Below are 26,681 nucleotides of genomic sequence, written 5' to 3'. Positions count from 1 at the left end.
ATTGGTGGAGTCACTGCAGAATTGAACTATAATCAATCATAGTGAAAATTTAGCATCAACATGTGTTTTAAGGCCTGTGACATTTCAAGAAAAGCTTAGAGCATTCAGGCAGAACAAATTGTATCATTTATAACTTAGTTCATTTTAATGAATAATTTATGTGATGAAGACTAATGCAGTGTTATTTTTGAATATTTAGTTTCTGTACCTGAATACTGTAAGGGCTCTATTTTAACGATCTAAGCGCAAAGTATAAAGTGCATGGCGAAAAAGCATTCAAGGCATGTCCAAATCTACTTTTGCTATTTTAAGGACGGAAAAATACAGTTTGTGCCCTGGTGCATGGTCTAACAGGGTTGTGCTTATTCTCTTAATGAGTTATGGGTGTGTTTTGAGCATAACGTGCATTAAACTAATCAGAGTTTCATCTTTCATTCACTCTAAGAGTCAGTTGCATCACGCCATGGCACATTTGCTATTTACATGGCAGACTTTGTAAGTTGAAAAACTGAACGTTTCACTAGCGACAAAACAGTTAAACAGAGCATCTGCAGCACAAGGATTAAGAATGAGCCTCGTCCATTCGGCCTCTTTACTTTCTCTTTAGTTTACTTTTACTCTTTACTCCTTTTGTGGATAGGGAAACGGTGGAAATTCTTTGGAGTGACTGATATTTAAGTTTGTTTGTTAAGTGCAAAAATTTGTTTCAAAACTATTTCTAAATTCAGTTCTAATTTCCAGCAAACAAATAAATGGACAATAATAAGGAAGTGTGCTCAAAAAACTGAGTTATATCCAAACACACGTCCTATTTTTATGCCCCATATGGTAATGCATACGTCTCCACAACCCCACAGGTGGACAAATCTGTACTTGTTTTTATTAAGACAAATGTAAATATGCATGTAATAAATAAACCTGCTAATAATAATAACATTATTAACATGCAAATTGTCATGAATAAACTGAAAAAAGCCCAGCCGAGGTGAAGAAGGCATGGAGGCAGTGGTTTTTATATTTACGTAGGAAATTATATTTTTGTAACATTTTAATCCTTTATTTTTTTCCTTTGTAAAGATATTTGTGAGTCCAAACTCTTATACATTGCTTAATACACACAGGATGTACAGAAATGCACATAGGCGCATAACTAATGCACTCTGCTCTGGACTTAATACCAGCTTTTAGTTGGTCAATGGCGAAGTCTGTTTCAGTTTCTTAAGATAGCAAAGTGCCAAGAATGAGCCTTTACACACACTTTTTAGACCAGCACACACATGAGTCCAAAAAGTGGTGCAAATGAATTTGCTATTTAAAACCATAGAGCACATTTTATTTAACTTTTATCTTTGCTCCATTATATTTATCTATGCTTTGTGATTGTTTATTCAATTTTGTGTATGATTCACTGCTAAAAATATACAATCATTACACAATCATCCCAAACAGTCTACAATTTGGATTCCTTCTGAATAAAGCTGTTCAAGCATCTGGGGAAATAGTATTCATATCGCAGAAAAAATAAATATCAGATTTAAAAAAAAAATAAATTCCAATATTGTGCTGCGAGTGTATGAGAGCATATGTTTGTCCTTTTCTGAAATACGACTCATAGGAGAGTTTAATAAAATAGAAATAGTGCCCCTACAATAAATGTTGTAATGCATTGTGCGCTTTCATCTATGCACTGGGATGTCAGTCATTTGGTAGAGCACTTCATTATAGGGACACAACATGCATTAGTAAAATGTGTACACTGGATTGACAGTACATCATGTTCCAGACCTCAGGAAAACATGAAATGTAGCAGTATTGTATAAAAAAAGGACTGTATAAAAAGATCACCAAAGCATTGCTTAGATGCTGCATTTTGATTGCTAACACCAGTGACAGTTTTTTGACTGATGTCTTCCAAGGATGTGTGCAACAAAAATAGATTGTTCCATTTAGCCTGTAATGACTGTAATCACAGAGCCCACCTTTTACTGCAACACCAGCGAAGTACAAAGCCTCCTGTAGCCTACAGTACATATAAAATCATTTGTATTACAAATAAGAGAGATATAGCTTGCGTTTCTGTAAAAAAAATAGAGATCATTTTTAAAAAATTGTGTGCCTGACACTCTTTTTGACATAACCTGGTTAAATTTGCATATAGCACAAGATTTGAAGATCATATTTCAGCATGGTAACAAATTTAAAATAGAACCATTTTCACAAATCAAAGAGTTATCTAATCAGAGAAAAAATTAACCAAACTGCACAAAACTGTACTTTTTTTGTATTTACAGTGCTCATATTCTTGGATGTAAACACAAGAAATCAACATTAATTTTACACCAGACGTTCTGTAAAAAGCACACCAGCCACCAGTCTTTTCTGACAGACTGAACTATTCCATCAAATTAATCGGGTTAACAGAAACTAAAATATGTTGTGTAATATTGTGCAGTAGTTCTTATAAGAAACTACTGTTTAGCTTTACTGTTTAGCGAAATTTTGCTTCTTTTTTCATCATAACTGTAACACAATAACGTCATTATGAAGGTAATAAAACAGATGCTTGTTTGTAGTAAAAATCCTTATTGAAACCCATTTTTTTTTTTACGTTTATGGGTCTCCTTGCTCGATTTTGCTGCTGTAGCTGGTGAATTCAGAGAAAACTCTTATACACTTTGTTTGTAGTGTGGTCCTGAAAAATGTTTGAAAGGCAGTATGACCCTTCCCCTTACCTCTATGCCTAAGCTAAAGAGAATTGGGACACCCGACCTCTTTCACGTGAACGCACGAAAGGGTTAAAGGCCGATACACACAAAGCCGATGACACACAGCTAGCGCCATCGAACTGTGTTGTCGCCTCGCTCAGATTTTTTTGATGTTCTCTGATGTTAACTCGATGAGAGGCGACGTGTAGAACACAGTAAACTAGGGGTGCCCAAACTTTTCCTTATGAAGGGCTAAAAACCAAACTTGATTGAGGGCTGTGGGTCAAAGGTAAACACACCAAACTGTATTACATTACATTTTCCATGAAATATTTAAAAGTAACTACAAAACATTGCTTTAAATTATAAGAACTAACGTGAAATTTTACCATTTTTATAATGAAATGATTACAGTAAAAACATAATCCCATTAACACCATTAACAACACAATGGGGTTCAATGCTGAATACACTAAGCTGCTCGTGCCTTTGATTTGATTTGCTCCCCAATGTCTTGTGCATTGCACTCTATTCTTCGAGTGACAGCATTTAAATTTGAAAATGTCTGTTTCGATGCGCCAGTGTTGTAGTGGTTAGTGCGTCGACACATGCACTCAGGTGCTCACGGCGACCCGAGTTCGATTCCCGCCTTGTGGTCCTATGACGATCCTTCCCCTCTCTCTGCTCCCCATGCTTTCCTGTCAATACTCTCTACTGTCCTATACATTAAAGGTGAAAACCCTGAAAAAATAATTATAAAAAAAAGAACAAGTCTGATTCATCCAACCCTCCCCATCATTCTCCCTCTTTTCTCAAATAGGATCAAAGGTTAGCATGGACCAACTTTGGCCCGTGGGCTCTAGTTTGGGCATCTCTGCACTAAACCGACCAGCCGAACCAACGAAGCCCAATGGCTGATCATCAGCTTGGTGTGTCTCGGCCCTTAGAGGTAGAAATGGGATTAGGTTTCAGTCTTTCTTATAAAAGAAAACAAAGTGAAAATACTGACACGATCAAATACTGCCTGCACTCATGTATCTTCCCCTAATACCAACTCCAATCTATAGCAAGAAGCAAATCTTTGCTCGTAGCTGTGAGCTGACTTAAAGCCTACTGGGAGAGATTTTCAGTGACTTTGATCCTGTTTCTAGTAAATGCTTTGGACTTTTCTCACCTCGTCATCTTCCATGCCTGTCAGATCCCAGCTGTGCTGTAGACAACGCTGCCTTCTCTTCCAGTGTTCAAGAAACACTGCCGCTAAAAACACACACACATGCACAGTAATCACAAGACTAAATATTCCGCTTTATCGCTTTATACTACTTAATATATTATGAACGCAAAGTGAACACATAGCTTGTCATCAGATGCACATATTCATCCAGCTCATACCCCATAGGGACATAAAGATGGCGAAGCCGACGGTGGCGTGGTTATCAAACAGATAGCTGGCACGCGCCGTACTGCAGATACTGCTCAGCTGCCAGTAATCACACACACGATCACAAAGAGGACACATGGTGAAATTAAGACGCTCATCACACATCTCTTGACTGAAAGAGAAAGAGGAATGAATCATTGATTATATCATTCAAATCCACTGCAGTGTAAGAACAGTAATTTTCTGTTTAAAGAGTTACAATTGCGGTTCACATATTTCAGATAAACATGAAAACAAGAACGTCATGAAACAAATTATTAATTCCAATTTCAAAGTTATGTTTGGTCTGAAGTAGTTAGCTTATAATAAGAAAAACAGATTTCCACAGGTAAGAAAAATGGTAAACACCCCAAATAAAGTGTTAAAATGAAATCTTCTTGGGATTAGAGGATAGTTAAAACGTTTAAAAGAACAGTTCACCCAAATATGCAAATTCTGTCATCATTTCATCACATTCACTTGTTCAAAACCTGTTTGAGTTTTTCTCTTGTTGAACACAAAGAAAGCTATACTGAAAAATGTTGGAAAAGAACTCCAAAGTATTTTTTCCACAATGGATGTCATTGACTACGTTTACATGGACATCAGTAATCTAATTATTTGCTTTAATCTGAATAAGACAATAATATGATTAATTGATGTTCCTTTCATGTTCCCGTTTTGTACGAAAGTACAAAGTTTGATTAACATCATTACATCAGCATTCAACGCTTGTTTCTTCTGGTGTTTCACACAACAACAGGTCATGTTCATCATGGCACAACAATGTTTCTCCTACCATTATATTAGGGGAGCGCCCTGCCCTCCCAACGGCTTTCCCCACCCCCCCCTTAAAGTCAAGTTAATTTTATTTTTATATAGAGCTAGATCACAGCTTTTAATAAGCTAAATAGCTGTGTGTATTTGCACAACGGCAAGCAGGGCTCAAATTTGTGACCATTTTGATCAAATATGCGCCTGAAATGTAATCTATGCGACCTTATAATAAATTTGGCAGCATTTGTGCGACTGCATATAATGGTTGTAGTGCGACCTGTTTTGATTTTTTTTTTCAAAAACCCTGCTTAATCGTTCTTCCCTGCCACCATATTGGTTCTGTCAATCACTCAAGGCTTTATGCTGTCAGATAACGGAGCTTTTGTGACCGCGGGTAATGCAAACAGCTGAAGTTTGAGGAAGATGCTATGAAAAGTACACAGGTTTGCAAACCCACCCAAAGTTACAAATAATGGGCTGATGAGAGCGATCATTTGTTGAACATTGAGTGTTTTCGGAGAGAGTGCTGAAAGACTCGGAGTGGATCAGCTGTTTAATGGCCCGAATCTTGATGCGTTGCATTCACTGCGTGTACAGCGCAAATGGCTGCTAAATGTAGTATTCAACACTGTACATCATCGCCAAAGAAGCTCGCTTTTAAGTATAAAGTGAAACTGCAGATCATGATAAAGAACGGTATTGCGAAGGCGGTCATCGCGAGAATCCTGCTCTGCCCCGCTCATATATTGGGCCGGCTGACTCGCCTGCTTTTTTCCACAAACACAGAAAAATGTAAATTAGACCATAATGAGGCTGTGCATTTAAAATAACAAACCAAAACCAAAACTTTTAAAGAGTGGTAGAAGTGAGAATTTTTTCTCCTTTCTTTTGTTCGTTCTTTCTTGACATGCATATATTATTTTTATTTAGTTACTGATGTCTGCTTTGCAGCTTTGAATTGAATGATTTATTACAATCTTTACATTTGTTTTGTGGCAGAAATGTTATTTGTTTATTAAATTGACATATGCATAAAAACAATAGTGCAAAATGGACATTTCTTACTGCAATGCTTCATTTTCGTTTGATGCAAACCATAGATTTATTTTCCATATTGTAACAGTAGGACTTTATATAGTAGATAACTCGCATTCAAGCGGATTTAAGGCAGCATGATCATGAGAATTGTTATTCATTGTTAGTATTATTGACATCATTGTCATCATTAATGTTTTAAAATTATTAGACATTCATATTTTAAATATTGCACAAATATCAATAAATCAGAATTAGTTAGATAGTTGTTTCTGATTTTTGTTAGTCCTGATTGTTGTTTTCAAATACAATAAATCTGTTATTATACACTTTGCAGTGATACTCTTTCATTTTTGGTTGGTGCTCTTACATTTTTGAAGTGCTACCAAGTAAACGAGTTAATTTCGACCTCTGTACATGGTTTTCAGCTCTGTCTCACGGTCTCAATCTGCTGTATACAGAAAAAAAAAACTGTAAACCCAGGGGAAACATAGGCCGTTTTTAATTTTGCGACAAGTTCAAATGCAGTTAATTTCTCTGACTTTGTATGCAAACATATGACGGAGGATAAAAAACTCACAAGCAACAGGCCACCTCTGCCATTTCATTCACTAACTTTTTATTCATGCCCATGCAACAAATCACTTCAAAGTCAAGGCACTTTGTAATTTCCAATTCTTCTAGATTTCTCAGCATAATCATAATTTCCTGCTTGCACCAAAATGTGCTCTCTTGCTTAAAGCCTTTCTTATTTGTTTGTCGTCAATGCCTGACAACTTCCGTGATGCTAAACGTAGCGAACAGTACTACAAAATGGTAATAGTTTGATTGTGGTGTTTACATGTCTGTGCTGCACTTCAATTATGTGACTAAAATATGAATACTCCACGTCTTAATTCCATTTCTGTTTAGTTCAGTTATGACTTAAGTCGGATTAAGGTCATCAAACATCGCTCTTAATCAGAGTATTGTCTTAATTGTATTAAAATTGGAGTATTGGTGTCCATGTAAATGTACTGGCAGTCTACATTCTTATGAATATATAGCTTTGTCTTTGACAAAAACATAAATTCATAAAAGTTTAGGACCACTTGAGAATGTTGTAAAATGGTATAAGTAAATGATGATGATGATGATAATTTTCAAAAGTCAAAAGAAAGACCTTACAATGAATGAAAAGTGTATGTGAGTGTTTACCTGGGCACATTGGTGTCTACGGTGAGGCATCCATACAGAAACACTGCGACTCCTAAAGCCGATGCTGGAATCAGCAGCTGTGTGTACACTCCCAACCAGGCAAAATACAGGCCAATCTTCTCCCCAAAGTACTTCCTGGAAACACAGGTAAATGGGTTACCAAACAGTTTGGAAGTTTGGTTACTGATACAGAGCTCAAATGTACAAAAAATACTTTTGCTGTAAACACAAAATTTGTTTAGTGTGTAGTTTCAATACGCTGTGAAAATTGATTAGTTGATTTTACTTTAAAAAAGTGAGTAAACCGGTTGCGTTTAAAATGATTAGTTGACTTTACTTTAAAAAAGTGAGTAAACCAGTTGCATTTAAGGTTATTAGTTGGATTTACTTTTAAAAAAGGAGTCAACCAGTTGCTTTTAAAGTGATTAGTTGGCTTTACTTAAAAAAAAAAAAAGAGTAAACAAGTTTCTTTTAAATGATTAGTTGGCTTAACTTTAAAAAAAGAAGAGTAAACCAGTTGTTTTTAAATGATTAGTTGGCTTAACTTTAAAAAAAGAAGAGTAAACTTAAAGTTTACTTTAAGTTTACTTAAAGTGAGTAAAGTGGTTGCTTGTAAAGTGATTAATTTAATTTACTTTAAAAAGTGAGTAAACTGATTGCTTTTAAAGCAATTAGCTGACTTTAAAAAAGTGAGTAAACCAGTTGATTTTAAAGCAATTAGTTGACTTTGCTTTAAAAAAGGGTGAATAAATCAGTTGATTTAAAGCGATTAGTTGACTACTTTTAAAAAGGGTGAGTAAATCAGTTGATTTAAAGCGATTAGTTGACTACTTTTAAAAAGGGTGAGTAAATCAGTTGATTTAAAGTGATTAGTTGACTACTTTTAAAAAGGGTGAGTAAATCAGTTGATTTAAAGCGATTAGTTGACTACTTTTAAAAAGGGTGAGTAAATCAGTTGATTTAAAGCGATTAGTTGACTACTTTTAAAAGGGTGAGTAAATCAGTTGATTTAAAGTGATTAGTTGACTACTTTTAAAAAGGGTGAGTAAATCAGTTGATTTAAAACGATTAGTTGACTTTAAAAAGGTGAGTAAATCAGTTGCTTTAAAGCGATTAGGTGACTTTACTTTAAAAAAAGGTGAGTAAATCAGTTGAGTTAAAGCGATTAGTTGACTTTAAAAAGGTGAGTAAATCAGTTGCTTTAAAGCGAATAGTTTACTTAAAAAAGGTGAGTAAATCAGTTGCTTTAAAGTGATTAGTTGACTTTACTTAAAGTGAGTACACCAGATTAATTAAAAAAGAAAGTAAACTAGTTTCTTTTAAAATGAAGTTGTTTTTACTTAAAAAAATTAGCAAACCAGTTGCCATAAAATTATTAAGTAAATGAAGTATAAATGCATAACTACAATCATTAAGTTAAGTCAACTTAACAGTTCCAAGTTACAACAGCTTTACTCACCTTTTTTTAAGTAAAGCTCAGCGTATGTGTACTTTACATCGGGCATCATTTATTAATATACTTTCTCTATCTTGATTACGCTTCCAGCAACCAACAAATGTGTCAGCTTCATTCAAGTCCATTCTGGAGCTTTTCCCTTATAATCAGCACAAAAAATGTCAAACAGTATGTAGACTCCATGTAAGCCAGCTGATAAGTAATACTAAGTAATCTTACTATTATTTTATTCTGCAGCTCATTCATTGCATGTGTATTACGCTACATAATGTGTGATATCCAGATGTCATTAAATTCACGCAATGCTATACGTCTTCCATATCAGATTAAATAATACTGTATTGTGGGTCATTTATTAATGCATATTAAATATATAATCATCTGTACTTGCTTGATATCTGCCCAGTTTGTGAATAGTTTGATTTAAAGACATAGAAATGTTGTCATGCAACAAAAATGAAGATATTCTGAAGAATGTTGGAAACTTGAAACCATTGACTTCCATTGTATTTTTTTCCTGGTTACCAGTTTCTAAATTCTGAAATATATCCTAAAATATTTTAATTATAAAGCATATATTAATTAATATGCTAACTCATTAAGGTTTGAAATCACTTAAAGTAAATGATTAAAACTTTTAGGTGAGAAATTGAAAAAGATGCATTTTTGGGTGAACTGTGCCTTTAAGTTGGCATTAATGTTGGCTTTCTATAAGATGCTATAGGCAAGGCAAGGCAAATTTATTTATATAGCACATTTCATACACAGTGGCAATTCAAAGTGCTTTACACAAACAGGAATAAAAGAAACAAGTATAAGAAAATTAAAAACAAATAATAAAAATGGTTAAAAAAAATAAAATAAATAAGTATAAAAACAGATAAAATGTGTTATAAAAGAATGAAAAAGAAGAGGAAAATAGAATAGTGCGATCTGTCGGCCGTAGCACAGTGCTCATTTAGTAAAGGCACAGCTTAACAGATGTGTTTTCAGTCTTGATTTGAATGTGCCCAATGTTGGAGCACATCTGATCATTTCTGGAAGCTGATTCCAGCAGTGAGGGGCATAGTAGCTGAAAGCCGATTCACCCTGCTTTGACTGAACTCTTGGAATTTCTAGTTTATTTGCTCCTAAAGATCTGAGTGATCTGTTGGGTTTGTATTCAGTGAGCATCTCTGTAATGTATTGAGGTCCTAAGCCATTTAGTGATTTATAGACCATACAACAGGCTATACAACAATATATTTGTGTATATGCCCTATATTAGTTAGTACCAAAGCCATAACCGGAAGATCATGGAGCAAAAATGTTTACACCCCAAATAATATGTTTGGGGAAAACACTAAATAAAATTTTAATAAAGGAGGAAAAATCAAGAGACCCATAATGTAATTTAGTGGACATTTTCTAATTTGTAAAAAAAAATATTCCAACACCTCAGTTGAATTTATATGAATGTGTTATCTTTCTATTTCTTAAGATGTTAGTTGACCAAACTCTTATTTTAATCAATATTTTTATTTTAATTTAAACGTTTTATTTAAATGCATCATCATATATTGTCTGTGTTCACTGAGAAATGGATAAAAATGTTCAAAGTGTGTGTACTCATTTATGCTGCATGTGCACTGTCTATATAGAGAGCTTTCCATCATTTACGAAGTGAAAATCTTAAAGATACTTAAGTAACATCTCTTTTCAACAAACCGCATGATTTGAGGCAACTATTAATAGCAATTCCCCAAAATACACACATCTGACAGTTCCCAGAAATGAGTCAATATAACCATCTGTGTATAGAATAACAGAACCAAATGGTAGCACAGTATTTGATGTCTGATACCTGATAAGGTCCATTGGCTGATATTTGTAGAAAGCTCCGTAATTGGCCCATTCCTCATGCAACATCTGCATACCCACACACACACACACACACACACACATACACACACACATACACATCACTGTTCAGCCTTTTCCATTTAAAAAAAAACATATTCTTTGTATTTTCCCATATGGAAAGCTGATATTTGAACATTTATTTAAAAAAAATTGATTGACTTGAATTGACTTGAATTCTTTTTCTTTTTTATATATTTCCCAAATGATGTTTAACAGAGCAAGGAAATTTTCACAGTATGTCTGATAATATTTTTTCTTCTGGAGAAAGTCTTATTTGTTTTATTTTGGCTAGAATAAAAGCAGTTTTTAATTTCTGAAACAACATTTTAAGGTCAATATTATTAGCCCCTTTAAGCTATTTTTTTCGATAGTCTACAGAACAAACCATCGTTAAACAATGACTTGCCTAATTACCCTAACCTGCCTAGTTAACCTAATTACCCTAGTTAAGCCTTTAAATGTCACTTTAAGCTGTATTGAAGTATCTTGAAAAATATCTAGTCAAATACTATTTACTGTCATCACGTCAAAGATAAAATAAATCAGTTATTAGAAATTAGTTATTAAAACTATTATGTTTGGAAATGTGTTGAAAAACATCTTCTCTCAGTTAAACAGAAAAATAAACGGTGGATAATAATTCTGACTTCAACTGTATGTGATCTTGGACCACCAAACCAGTCATAAGGGTCAATTTTTGGAAATTGAGATTTATACATCATCTGAAGGCTGAATATTCCATTAACTATTCCATTACCTTTCTATTAGTGTATGGTTTATGATGTTGTGATAATATTTTGAATTTTAGGGCTCTATTTTAATGATCTCGGTGCAAAGTCTAAAGCGCATGGCACAAAAGCATTGTGTCCAAATCCACTTCTGCTATTAGGCCTAAGGATGGAAAAATACGCTTTGCATCCTGGGGCATGGTCTAACAAGGTTTTGGGTGTGTTCTGGGTGTGTTTTGAGCGTAACATGCATTAAACCAATCAGAGTCTCATCTCCCATTCCCTTTAAGAGTCAGTTGCTTCGCACCATGGCCCATTTGCTATTTATATGGCAAACTTTGTAAGCAGAGATGTATAGTAACGAAGTAGAACTACTTCACTACTGTACTTAAGTACTAAAAGGCAGTATCTGTACTTTACTGGAGTATTGTTTTTTTCTCCTACTTCCACTTTTACTTAAGTACATATTTTCGATGAGTTTAATACTTTTACTCCGATAGATTTTTTATGAGCTGCATCGTTACTCGTTACTAGAGGTGTCAAAATATACTGACGTCATTTATCTCCTATGTGCGGTGTCGCAATACTATGGCGAAGGACGGAGGCGCGAGGGTGAGTGAAGGCGGCACAGCACACGAGCCGCTATTTCACTACTACAGAGAAATGTTGTGAGACTCCATCTCTGCCTCTCTCACTTTGGACATTTGACCCGCTGGCCTGTTTGTGAGGTAACAGAAGGAGTTTCATCTCCTCTTGGCTGTTAAAGCGATACTTGTGGATCCAGACCTGGGCGTGTATGAGGTGCAAGTTTTCTCCACTGTGTCTATTATAGATTACCTGTGATAACCGCGTATTATACATACATAGACTGTAACCGCGGCTGTTCTTCCCGCCATCAGTGAACAACGCTTTCATTTCTAAAGCCGATAGCAGCCCTTTCTGTTGAGAAGGTGAAGACAACCAATCAAAGGGGTGTAAGACCTCGCCTGTCAGCGTTTAAAAAGCAGGTGGGAGAATATTTACATTAGTTTATTTGCTATAAATGCTCATGCTGTCTTCTGTGCATGAGTTTTGTTTGATACATTCAGAAAGAGTGTTTTCTTTGAGCGGGTCAAATTAAGGGTACAGTTTATATATATTACTGCTGTATTAAAGGACACAATTTTATTACAAGTAACCATTTAACTGTCACACCAAGAAAAAAACCAATAGAATTTTTTTATTTATTGCATTTCTTAACTCCTAATGTCGCTAGTTAACACAATCAATACATTTTCCCCCAACACATCCCATAATTTCTAAAATATCAGCCTCTACCAAATGGTTGAGATGTTAGTTTATGGTAAAAGTACCAGAATGAATAAATATACTATAAAATATGAAAAATATGAAGTTTAAGACCAATTTAATTAAAACATAATCAAAATGAAACATTTTTGAATACTAAATCATAGCCATAAGCCATAAAATATTTCAGATTTTCATTTAACACAGTAATATACACGTTTTCTTTTTTTTTACAATAAAATCAAAATCAAGTGAATTAGAACGTTCGTTTACAGCGTTTACAACCAGTAATTTGTGCTCCGAAAATGGGTTTCAATAGCGTTTTGAGTGGATTATGGACTGTTTTTGTGACACACAACTTTGAAAGGTGTGTGTTAAAGCTGTTATAATCTATCAGATCTGTGGTTCAAGCGTGAGAGAAAAACAGTATTGTAAGTCATGTTTCTTTTCGTTCTGCTTAATGACGTGCCCCCAAAAAAGAAATTTAAAATAAACAAAACAATATGATGTCTTTTGACTGCATTCTTTAATAACTACATTACACAATACTTGTACTTTTACTTTCAGTACTTGAGTAGTAAATTTTGAAATAAACTACTTGCAATACTTAAGTACAAAAAATGTTGAATACTTTAGTACTTCCACTTAAGTATGGTGCTTAAAGAGCACTTTTACTTCTACTCAAGTCACTTTTTGATAGAGTACTTGTACTTTTACTTAAGTCTGGGTCTTTAGTACTTTATACATCTCTGTTTGTAAGTGGAAAAACTGAACGTTTCACTATGGGAAAACTGTTAAACAGAGCTTCTGCAGCACGAGGAAAAAGAACAAGCCTCCTCCATTTGGTCTTTTTACTTCGTATTTAGTTTACTTTTAATCTACTTCATTCCTTTACTTTCTCGGAGTAATGAAAACGGGTATGTACGCACTCCACTGAAGACATCCATTAGCCTACATATTTAATTTCGTTTGTTAAGTGCAAAGATATGAAAAACTATTTCTAAATTCAGTTCTAATTTCAACAGCAAACAAATAAATAAACAATAATAACGAAGCGTGGTCAAAAAATCTATATAATTATTATATAGTTATATCCCAACACACATCCTATTCTTATGCCCTATATGGTGATGCATACATCTTCAAAACCTGACAGGTGGACAAATCTAAACTTGGTTTAATTAAAACTAATATAAATATGCATATAAATAATACTGCTAATAATAATAACTACATACAAATGCAAATTGTCCTGAATAAACTAATAAAAAGCCCCCCGAAGTGAAGGAGGTGGCAGTGGTTTTTATATTTGTGTAGAAAATAATAATTTTGTAACATATGTAAAGATGTTTGTGTATTGCTGTATATCCTGTGTGTATTAAGCAATGTGTAAATGTTTTGGACTCGCATACGTGCACAACTAATGTACTTTGCGCTAGACTTTTTGTTGGTCAATGTTCCGGTCTATTTCAGTTCCTCAAAATAGCAACACGCCAACAATGCATCTTTATACACCTCCTTTTTAGACCAGCACACCCATGAGTCCACAAGTTGGCGCAAAGGGATTTGCTATTTAAACAATGTGGCGCAAAACGTGAAAATTACTGTCGCGCTGGTGTGAAAATAGCAACAAATCGCGCCATACACGCCTTGCGCCTTATTGCGCCGGGTGTATGATAGGGCTCTTAGAGTTTAAAGTGCTTAGCAATGCATATTACCAATTTAAGAATAAAAGTGATATTTATAGAAGGAAATTCACAAAATGTCTTCATTGAAGATGACCTTTACTTCATATTCAAATGATTTCTGGCATAAAATAATTATTTTGACTCATACAATGTATTTTGGATAGGCCCTAAAATATACCCTTGAAACATATGACTGGTTTTGTGGTGGAGGGTCACTTATTTGAACATATATGTACATATTTGAAATTATAATGGTTGAGAAAAAAATATGTATATAGACATTTTTGCTATATGTTAACATTTTGGTATTAACTTGTGACATATTGAAATCCAAACATGAACTTGTTTGTCATATATGTGATTTGCATATATTGCCATATATCAGATTTCTTCAGGGGTATTTAGAAATAGAGTCACACACACATATCATGCAGTAATAAGCAGCTTATTACCATTTTATCAATTAAATGAAAGCTTCTGCTAAATGTCTTCGCTATTACAGAATTTTGCAGCACTCACCTGTCTGTCGTTGCGATGCTCTTTATCTTCTGAGCTGTCAAAGTCTCCCTGCAGCAATAAGCACACACACACACACACACACACACACACACACACACACACACACACACACACACAGAGAGCTTCACTTAAACCACTTCACACATTTACACTGATCTAACAAGACAAACATAGTCAAATACAGCACTTACATCATGTAAAGGGAAGGCAGAATCATAAACTCCTTTGGCAAGTAGTGATGAAATGCCTGAGTTGGAAATGAGAAAGAGAAAATCTAAGTACGTATAGTCAGAAATGTTAGCTAAACAACTGTTTTAATTGTTTCGTTTGTGTCTGCTGAATCATACCCATAGTTTGACAGGATTGTGTGCAGGCTGTGCGCCTCAAAATTTCATACACCTGCAAAGAAAGTGAGTTTGGGGTTGGTAGCTATAATGATTTTAATTTAAAATAAGTTAAATATACTTTAAATATAGTTACAACTTTATAAAATAAATGTTTTAAAATTAATCATTTTGAAATAATAATTTTGGCAACTTTTAATCGTGATTAATCACATCCAAAATAAAAGTTTTTACTTAAGTTGTGTGTGTGTGTTTATTCTGCATAAATAAATATACACACATACATAAAAACAGAACTTTAAAAAACAAAACATTTTCTCAAATATACAGAGTGTATATTTAGACTCAAATATACAGTCCAGCTCAGTATAAATAAGTGCACCCCTCAGATCCCTTTTTAAATGAATATTTTCTATAGGATGCTTTACAGTAATATATTTGTATATACATTAGATTAGTCAGCACAGAAGCCAACTAATCTAACACAAAACTTACGATGATGGTCATCAAAATATTAGTGTACCAAATTTATGTGTTAGGGAAAAATAGTAATTTAAAACTTAAAAAAAAAGGGGAAAAATCAAGAGAAGCAAAAAATATACAAAAATTAGTTGATATTTTGTAGTTTTTTTTACTGCATTATTTCACTTGAATCTAATTATATTGTCGTTCTATTTCTAAAATTGACTGAAATATCACTTTAATAAATATATCTGTTTAATAAGTCAGATTTTTTTTCCAAATGCACCAAATATATTAATTATATTCACTTAGAAATGGATAAAAATATTCATTTTTAAATTGGAGTGTACTCATTTATGTTGAGAACTGTATACATGAAATATATTTGTGATTGCAAGGATGGCAAAGAAATTTCAGCGGGCATCACAAGATAATTGTTGTTGAAAAACGTTTTAATTTCTTTCAAAAGTTACACCATAAATATTCAAGTTTGTTCCTGTTCAGTTAATAATGGCTACACTTCCAAGATGACTGAGAGTTGAGGCTGTCAAGATCGTGTAATGACTAAAAATAAGAGTAAAATGGCTCATGTGAAGTATGGATATTTTTTCTGAACATTCAGCTTAGTTCTGTTCAGTGAAATGGCTGACAACACTGAATCTGATTCACTCTCGAGTTCAACTCACTGACTCTGTGATTCAGCCACAGAGGGTAAAATCCAACTAGAATACAGACACAGTTGAAGTCAAAATTATTATTGACAAGCAATTCTATTTTGTATGTGTATTGCAAAAAAACTCATTTTACAAATGTGGAAATCTGATGCTGTCCCCACCTTTGAAATGTGGGCTAGAGAACTTGCAAATATGTTACTCTTAGAAGAACTGAGATTCACACTAAATTACAAATCGTCCATTTTTAACCAGATTTGGGAACCATTCGTATTATTTTTGCAGATAGACTAAACTGATTGAGTTTTACAAGACTATTGTATGTTAATTTATTGATCTTATTTCTTTATTTATTCTACAATTGTCCTATAATTGTTTTTTAATGTCTCTCTTGGTTTCATTGTCCATGTACACCTTGTTTCAATTTAAAATTTTTGTCCCAGCCAGATCCATATATGATTGTAAATGTTATTCATATATGCCTTGTATTTTAATTTTTATGAACCTTCCACAAATATTTTGATCAATGTTAAATGGGTGGGGTGGGTGGCAGGGTTTTGAGTTCCGTTTTGTAGTAAATTAAATTCACTGTAAGTACTCCAAGACACTTTCGATGTATGATATATCTCCTTGTAAGGATTTAGGCAGTACTGTATGTAATGTATGAAGTTTTTTCAACGAAAATGAAAATAAAGAGTTAAAAAAATATATATATAATTGAATTCTTTTTCAAATATTTCCTAAACGATGTTAAACAGAGCAAGGATTTTTTCATAGTATTTCCTATTATATTTTTTCTTCTGGAAAAACAAATACATTTTTTTTATTTGTTTTATTTCAGCTAGAATGAAAGCAGTTTTAATAATAAAAATAAACATTTTAAGGTCAATATTATTAGCCCCCTGAACAATATTTTGTTTAATAGTCTACAGAAGAAACCACTGTTTTACAATGACTTGCCTAATTACCCTAACCTGCCTAATTAACCTAGTTAAGCCTTTAAATGTCACTTTAAGCCGAATACTAGTATCTGGAAAAATATCTAGTCAAATATTATTTACTGTCATCATGGCAAAGACAAAATAAATCAGTTATTAGAAATAAGTTAATAAAACTATTATGTTTAGAAATGTGTTGAAAAAACTTCTTTCTGTTAAACAGAAATTGAGGAAAAATATACAGAGGGGCTAATAATTCTGACTTCAATCTGTAAATCTTTTCTTTGCTATTGTATGGCAGCAATATTCTTAATTTCTGTGCATTTAAAATGTGCTCTAGAAATCAATTGAGTTGCCTTTTGATTGATGTGTTGCATTATTATTCATCCATACTCACAATTCGACCTCGTATTGCATTGCTGAACAAGCTGTTTTCTGACTTTATATCCAATCTGTGAAATGAAAGGAGGGCAATGAGCTCATTGCGTGGGCTTGATATATTTGTAAATGTCTGTGCGCGCTGGCACTCACAGGTGTAGCTTGTCTCTGCTGAACGGTTGTGATAGGACACGTGTGCGTGGGTTTTGGGGCTCCGGTACACCCGGCTGGAACGGCTGGTTGATCTTCATCCAAAACGAGCTCATTACGCCCATGAGCCCTGTCTTCTCTTTCAGCTGATACGTCTGGAAAAAATAAAAAACATAGCAGCTCTGAAATTGAACTGAGATTAATCCATTTATTTCCAGAGCTAAAGAGACATGAGAGACGGAGAGTTGAGACCCGGGTCAGACGATTTGACACCCAAAGTGTGGACTGGGAATATCTTGTTTTGAGGGCAAACACAAAAAGCACATGTCAGATGCAGAGTCCATATGTCTGAAGAGCTAATCCACCATTATCAGATTATGTCATTCAATACAACTCCCAACCTCAAAGGACAAATCATTCTTTCAGAACGTAGCTCTAAGCCAAATCTAAATGTATGGGACAATGCGGTGCTGACAATCATCTTAGCATGTGGGCTATATGACAAACGCCTCTTGCAGAAATTCTGAAAGGGAATTTGAAAACATTTTACAAGTAATCGGCTTGGTAGTGTGTAATCAGATGACAGTTTTTTATTCTCTCTCTCTCTATTTCTCTCTCTCTCTACAGTTTCAGACTTTGAGAATTGACTTTTAACATTACAACTGCTAGTAGACTGTGCCAACTCAGAGCACTTACAAAGAGCATCGCGGAGCCAAAGCTCTTAACACCAAAAACATGACACTCTATGGCTGGGGTCATGGTGGAGTCTACTGGATAGGCACACCAATGAAACGTCTGAAGGAAGTTAATTCGTTCATTCATTTTCCTTTAGCTTAGTCCCTTATTTATCAGGGGACACCACTGCGGAATGAATCGGCAACTATTCCAGCATATGTTTTATGCAGCCACAACCCAGTACTGGGAAGCATCAATACACACTCATTCACACACATGCACACACCAGGAAGAAACCCACGCCAACATGGGAAGAACAATCAAACTCCACACAGACATGCCAACTGACCCAGCCTTGACTCGAACCAGCGACCTTCTTACTGTGAGGCGACCGTGCTAACCACTGAGCCACCGTGCCACCCCATTCAACAATTAATTCTCACAAAAACAAATGTATGTCTTAAATATATTTTCAATATATACATTCAAGGCCAAAATTATTCATACCCCTGGCAAATTCTGACTTAAAGTTACCTTTTATTCAACCATCGTTTTTGTTGATGACTAGACCCAGAAGTTAATAAGACGATGTACTGTAAATATTTCTCAGCTTTTATTTATGAATTCATGATTTAATAAATCAAAATGTATGCTTCAGTTTACTCTTTCTGGAAGTTTTTGGAAGTTTCTGTTCCGTCTGTAAAAAGAGCTTCTATTGAAGCCAGTCTTTCAAACCTACAGCTTGTGGAAAGTGTCTCTGTAATTCTAACTAAACTCCGCCTCCACCGGAGAAGAGCAACGCCTACTTCTACATCACAGCCTGTTTAGCTCCGCCCACAAGCTCACTTATAATAATCAGAAACAATCACAGGCCTACACAGAAACCGAACCATAAAGATGTTATGAAGACATTGAAATACTGTGCAGTATCAATTTGTAAAAAAAAAACACAATTTTTGCATTGGCCTTTACCCATTATGCCCTCCCAATCAGCACTGTCTCTCCACTCCCCCTACAGCTGGTGTGTGGTGAGCGCACTGGCGCCGTTGTCCTGTGGCTGCCGTTGCATCATCCAAGTGGAGCTGCACTCTGGTGGTGGTGTGGAGAGAACAATATTTCATTTCTTTTCATTTTCCTTCGGCTTAGTCCCTTTATTCATCAGAGGTCGCCACAGTGGAATGAACCGCTAACTTTTTCAGCATATGTTTTACACAGCTGATGCCCTTCCAGCTAAAACTCAGTACTGGGAAACACCCATACATTCACACACATACAGTACGGTCAATTTAATTCATCCAATTCCCTATAGCACATGTCTTTGGACTGTGGGGGGAAACCAGAGCACCCGGAGGAAACCCACACCAACACGGGTAGAACATGCAAATTCCACACAGAAATGCCAACTGGCCCAGTCGGAAACCTGCAACATTCTTGCTGTGAGGCAACAATGCTAACCACTGAGCCACTGTGCCGCCCCATTGAAACAATATATTATATAAAAATAATTAAATAATAGAAAATTAAGTCTGTAAAATGACAGAAAAGGTACTGGCAGTTTACTATCAGGTTTTGTACTGTAATTTACAACACCAAACCAGAAAATATATCACATCAAATTCTTTAAAATGTAAATAAAAGTCACTTTTTTCAAACTTTTCAACATCAAAGTTGTTGGAGGAAAGATTAAGCTCCCACATTTCAATTAAAAAGCATGAATAAATAAATAATAATAAACATGAAATATGGAAATAATACAAAATACGGAAAATTATTAATTCATGGATATTTTTTAGTGTTGGTTGTGCAGCATATTCTATAATGTCAGATTACATTGTTAAAAACCGTTACCATATTATCATAGAGCTGTGCAATTAATCGAAATTCAGTTTTGATTTCAATTTTGGCTTCTAATGACTATGAAAAACCATTAATGGAGATAAAACGATTATTGCATCATATACCGCTCCCTTTCAAGTTGTACATTTGTTGCTCTGCTAGGCTCAGTTTCATGTAAAAATACTGAAAGCATGTACTGTAATGTGACTTATGCAGCATGTGATGCGCATCATTCATTGATGTACATTCCAATCATTCATGTTTTTAAAAGCGTGAAAGAAATCGCATGCTGTTGTGTGTGTGTATGCGCTCAGCCTCAGAGACGAGCAGAGCACACACATCTAAAGTCATCATAATGTGAGCGCTTTATTGGTCAAATACATGCAAATTTGTGTCAGAGCACAGTGTTTAGTGATTATTCATATTAACCCTCATTTGTGTAATTAACAAATGAGTTGAGAATCAAAAGACACGTGAAAGAAACCATAATCCAGAACCGGACTGCTCTTAAAGTGACAGCGCGCAATATTCCTGCTGCTGCCTGTTTTTATCATTATTAATCAAACAAAAGGAGAAAATCACTCACTGCTCTTGACTGAAGGACTTTTGTAGCTATAATTAAAGTTTTGTTCTTACAGTGAAGATGCTTAAAGCACAGTTTGTTTCATATTTGTATTCTATTGTATCTATTCCCCTTTCCTTATTTACAGGGAGAAAAATAACTGGATGTGTACAGTTGAAGTCAGAATGATTAGCCCTCCTGAATTATTAGCAGCCCTTGATATTTTTCCCCCAATTTCTGTTTAACGGAAAGATTTTTTTTCAACACATTTCTAAACATAATACATTTAATAACTCATTTCTAATTACTGATTTCTTTTATCTTTGCTATAATGACAGCACATAATATTTGACTAGATATTTTTCAAAATACAAGCATTCAGCTTAAAGTGATATTTAAAGGCTTAATTAAGTTAATTAGGCAAGTTAGGGTAGTCAAATCATTGTATAACAGAAGTTTCTTCTGCAGACAATAAAAAAATATACAGTAAATTGCTTAAGGGGGCTAATAATATTGATCTTAAAATAGCTTTAAAAATATTAAAAACTGCTTTTATTCTAGCCAAAATAAAACAAATAAGACTTTCTCTAGAAGAAAAAATATTATAGGAAATACTGTGGAAAATTCCTTGCTCTGTTAAACATCATTTGGGAAATATTAAAAAAATATATTTAAAATTCACAGGAGGGCGAATAATTTTAACTTCAACTGATAATCGTTTTGAATAATCGTGATTACAATTATGACCAAAGTCGTGATTATGATTTTTCCCATAATCGAGCAGCCCTACATTATCATCAGTGATAAATATACACCACTACTGTGAACCAGTAAAATATAGTCAAGTCATGAATATACCTAAAGAGTCCGATAAGGCAAGATAATACAGCGACACTAAAATTGGTCAAATACTTTTTCTACTTTATTCCTTTAATATATGTAAAGTGCAAAAGAGTGTATAAATCTGTTGCAACATAAATGCCTTTTTTACTTTCGATCAATTTCATGCCTCCTTGCAAAATAACAGTATTCATTTCCTTTAAAAAACAAGTAGGCTAGTGCAATTTAGCCACAATTGATGGGGAAAACAAAGTGGCCAGAACAGCTGTGCTATGCGACAAAAATAAGTCGCACTGTTGACTGATGGGTTGGGAGTGTACCATTGTTCCAGACAGCTTTATTTATAATGGGAGCGTTTTAGGTTTGATTGCAGCACACAGATTTAGTGCAGACATGGTTAAAGTAATCTTTGGCAATCTTTCTTTAAAGCTTATGAGCAAAAGTACAACATAAAGTTCAATAGCAACACGAAAATAAGAGTTTGATTCTCAAAGAACAAACACAATTCGCAAGTGCATACAATGCCCTGCGTAATGAGTACACCACTCATAGATCCTTCTTTTTTAATTAATACATCTGACAGGATGCAACCAAATTAAAAGAGAAAAATATTAAACAATTTTAATAAATCAAAAGTACATATAAATACATTACATTTAGTTAAAATGCTGTATTTTATTCGAATTTAGATGCATTACTGTATCTCTCCATTTCTAAAGATGTTAGGTGACCTAACATTGTTTTAATCAATATGACTGTTTTGTTTAAATGCACCAAAATATATTGTCTGTATTCACTGGGATGAAGTCAAAATTATTAGCCCTTCTGTGAATTTATTTTCTTTTTCAAATACTTCCCAAATAATGTTTAATGCTGTGTTCACACCAGCTGCTTCATGCGAGAAGAAGTCCTACTATTTGTGCATAAATAAACACGTGAACATTTTGAGTTTACTTGCTTCATTCATCCGTCAAATTTACTTCACAGTAGATGCAGATTCGCGTCATGGGCAGGGCATCTGTCTGCCCGGTGATTTTAATTTCTGTGCTAAATGGGAACATGGATTTTATTGAGAAATAAACTGTAAGTAACTGTGTTTATGTGCTTTAGGAAGGCTGGAAAACAGTGTATATTCATTCAGCGCCATGTCTGAATCCATTATATCCTGATTTCAGAGGTGCACCCAGATATGCAAGTTCATCAACTCCAGAAATTATGGACCTTTTCACAAGACTGTTAAGATGCCTTTAACGGTCATCAGCATCTTAAATCCTTTAAAGTTTTTAAATATTTAGATTTTTTTTAAAACGTTTGAACATTTATAAATGTTTATTATGTATTATATTTGCTTCAAATGACAAAAAAAATAAATTACCGGTTGTGCGAGATGTTTCTAATGCAGCGTCTATGGGACAGGACAGTAAATTTGACGTTATTCTCTCCTCTGGCTGCCGTCAACAGTCTTTTTCCTTTTTCTGAACGTCTCTATAACCTCATCGTGAAGTTTTTCTTTTATTATTTCAGCAAATAGGATTGTAAAAAAAATTATTTGTTGTATTCTCCCATTTACTGCGCTCTAATTGTTCCCAACTAAGTTGACTTCTGCTACTGAGAATCCCTGAAATGTGAAAAGGGTCTATACCTGGATGATGGAAGCATTCAGCGGTGCTTCCGACTGAGCCAAGTCCAGTTTAATGAGCTGTTGTCTAGTGTTGGCAGGAGGATTTCCCCTCAGGACACTAACAACAGGCGCTACGTCATAATAACGCCTCTACAAGAGCAAGCTCCTGATTGGTTAACACGGCACAAATGTCCGCTGATTTTGGATTTTCCAACTTGGGCGAATTGTGCGTCAAATGCCCAAAAAGCTTAACTCGTGTGGATCGCGATGCAGAATGTCTATTCACGTCTTCGCATTGTCTTAACATGTAAATCACTCACGCTTGACGCATCTGCGTCTGGTGTGAAAGCACAATAACAGAGCAAGAAATTTTCCACAGTATTTCCTATAATATTTTTACTTCTGCAGAAAGTCTTATTTGTTTTATTTTGGCTAGAATAAAAGCAGTTTTTAATTTTTTTAAACCATTTTAAAGTCAATATTATGCAATAATATTAGCCCCCTTAAGCAATTTTTTTTAAATGTCTACTGAACAAACCACTGTTGTACAATGACTTGCCTATTTAGCCTAGCCTGCCTAGTTAACTTTAAATATCACTTTAAGCTAAATACTAGTATCTTGAAAAATATCTAGTAAAATATTGTCAATGTCAATTTTATTTCTATAGCACTATTTAATACAACCAGAGGTTGACCAATGTGCTGCACATTACAAATCAAAACAGATAAAAAACAAATGTATATATAAAATTATAAAATTATCGCTAAAACAGACAATTTTCACTGATAAAATGCCAAATCAAAGGTAAGTTTTTAACCTAGATTTAAAAACAGACAGGGATGAAACAGATCTGATACAGAGGGGCAGCACATTCCACAGCCTAGGACCAGCTACTGCGAAAGCACGGTCACCTCTGCATTTCAGCCTCGACTTAGGTATGCATAACAGTCTCTGGTTAGATGACCGAAGAGACCATCCAGGCTGATGCTCAATTAAAATGTCTGACAGATAAGAAGGTGCCAGACCATTTAGAGATTTAAAAACCAAGAGAAGCATTTTAAAAGTGACTCGATAGTGCACAGGCAGCCAGTGCAGAGAGCGTAAAACTGGGGTAATGTGCTCATGTTTCTTGGTCCCTGTTAAAAGCCTTGCAGCAGCATTTTGAACTAATTGTAACTGGGATAAGGTTTTCTGACTAATCCCAAAGTATAATGAGTTACAATAGTCCAATCTAGTGGTAATAAAAGCATGGATTATTTTTTCAAAAAATTTTCTGGATAAAATAGATTTTTTAAAAGTCGAAGCTGAAAAAAGCAGGATTTGACCACTATTATTTACATAAAGTTATCTGTCATTATGCCAAAGATAAAATAAATGATTAGAAATGAGTTATTAAAACTATTATGTTTTGAAATGTGTTAAAAAATCTTCTTTCCATTTTTCCCCAGAAATTGGGCAAAAACATATACTGGGGGGGCTAATAATTCAGAATGGGCTAATAATTCTGTCTTCAACTGTATATCCTTTCATTGTTTCTGTGGCTTTGAGCAAGACATTGAAGACAACAGAATTAGGACATGATTCAAGCTTGAGATCTTTGTAAGTGTCTCAAATCGTGCACTACACACTGCATCAAAGCTCATCATATCTTTGTATCTTATTCTCCAGCGGCAGTCTTTTTATGTGGTGGTTTTCCCTGTACAGCGACTTACCTTTTTAGTGGGCACTCTGAGCTTAAGAAGTTCAGCCTCACGACTCAGAACAGACCAGGGGACATGGAGACGGGTAAAGCGGACCGTCCTCATCTTCAAAAAAGAGAGAAAGAAACGGTTCAGAGGGAAAACCATCATTAGCTATGTTTCCATCCATATATTTTCATGCACATTCTGGAATATTGCATTAAATAATGCCTAATGGAAATGCTAAGATGTGCATAAATTTGGAAAACGTGTATAAAAAATACAAATCAGATAAGACAAAAATGTGGTCTTGCATCTCCAGAAGCCACCACACGTTCATTGCAATTTAGTTTGTAGGATGGAACTGGATATTCGGTTCAAGATAAGGTGGTTTAGCCATCTTCATTAACAAACGGAGGTGCAAACACACACACATAAGTCTATAAGAAGCAGCTGTTACTAAAATGGTCTTATTCAGCGTGGATGAGTGGCACACACACACAAATACATCAAACACAAACACCTCTGGCAATGAGGATCAACTGTAATCTGCCTTTGGGCTGGAGACTGCAGCACTCAAATTTAATCCACACCAACATAACATAAGTGATCTGCCACCAACAGTCAAACGTTCACAGCTTTCATTTAGGATTTCACTCTCATCAGTCTATCTTTATGCTGAATTAAGGCCAATTTCAGATCAGAAAACACTGGGACGGCTTATTATGGTGGTCATTTTTGAATAATGATTCTCTGATACATAGGAAGTAAAAAATGCAATTGAAATAGAACTTATTTATACATTTTAAACGTTTTTACTGTTATGTTTACTAAAATAATGCATCCTTACTGTATAGAAAACACATTTCTATTTTGAAAAGTAATAAATGTTGGCCCTAATTATTATAATAATAGAGAATGTCATGTTGGATGTGGAAAAATGATTTTATTTACATGTGAAATGTTCAAGTTATTATTTAATAATGCTGTTAATTCTACTTATCATATGGAAACAGAATATAAACTACATTATGGGATCTAGTATTATTTTTATACAGATTGCAGAATAAGTATTGTAGCATATGCTATTCCTGCATAGATTATATGGCTCTTGCCTGCCAATGCCTGTGTCTATATCAGTTTCCTGGCACACATATGAATGTCTCATCATCTCATGCATTGAGCCGTGAATAATCAGGGATGAGCTCAGTTTTGTCTGCAATACTAACAGAATGAGCGCAATCAAGAGATTCCCAAGGTGACCTTGGAACTTAAGAAGTGGAGACCCAGTTTAGAAAAAGCCCAAACCCTCCCACGCTAAGAAAAGTCTATGTGTTATGAAGGGGAGGGGGGTCATTTTTATTTTCAACCAACACAGCATAGTTTAATGCTAGCTAACAGCTGCCAAAAGGCTTTTTTTTTGCTTTCCTGCGGTGCCGCAGTTATAGCCCCCCGGCAAAATATTTGCGACAGATGCAACTGTGGTTGTCAAAAGAGATGATCGGTTCCCCCTGCATCATGGATTTTCCCAAGATGGAGCAGGGAGAGCTTTACATTTCTGAATAGGAGTAGATTGGTTGACTCATGCGGCTTAAATTTTCACAAAAATAGCTTATTCTGGGGCAATACCCCTCTGCAACTAAATATAGATTCTGTTATTACGCAGTTTTGAGTACAACTTAAAATACACTGCTTCCTAAATGCATGATATGTGCAGACAATTCACTCTAAAATACATTATATTATACTTTGCATAAACCAATTGTATGATATATTAATAATAATAATGAAAATATTATTATTGAACATA

General features: G+C 34.6%; 1 protein-coding gene across 1 annotated transcript in view; it reads right to left on the bottom strand.

Annotated features, from left to right (window-relative positions):
- Positions 1-26,681, bottom strand: part of LOC130246014 (anoctamin-1) — a 63,696-nt gene that overhangs the window by 29,289 nt on the left and 7,726 nt on the right. Inside the window, exons 4-13 of the mRNA XM_056478843.1 lie at positions 24,905-24,997; positions 17,661-17,812; positions 17,527-17,581; positions 15,062-15,113; positions 14,906-14,961; positions 14,715-14,762; positions 10,434-10,498; positions 7,135-7,269; positions 4,098-4,258; positions 3,880-3,962 (exon numbers count right to left, since the gene is read on the bottom strand). Of these exons, the coding sequence (XP_056334818.1) occupies positions 3,880-3,962; positions 4,098-4,258; positions 7,135-7,269; positions 10,434-10,498; positions 14,715-14,762; positions 14,906-14,961; positions 15,062-15,113; positions 17,527-17,581; positions 17,661-17,812; positions 24,905-24,997 (900 nt within the window). The remainder of the gene's footprint in view (positions 1-3,879; positions 3,963-4,097; positions 4,259-7,134; positions 7,270-10,433; positions 10,499-14,714; positions 14,763-14,905; positions 14,962-15,061; positions 15,114-17,526; positions 17,582-17,660; positions 17,813-24,904; positions 24,998-26,681) is intronic.

This window comes from Danio aesculapii, chromosome 18 (genome assembly GCF_903798145.1).
Source record: "Danio aesculapii chromosome 18, fDanAes4.1, whole genome shotgun sequence".
NCBI lineage: Eukaryota > Metazoa > Chordata > Actinopteri > Cypriniformes > Danionidae > Danio > Danio aesculapii.
The sequence above is the reverse complement of the archived record's forward strand: the minus strand, read 5'-3'. Positions and strand labels throughout refer to the sequence as shown.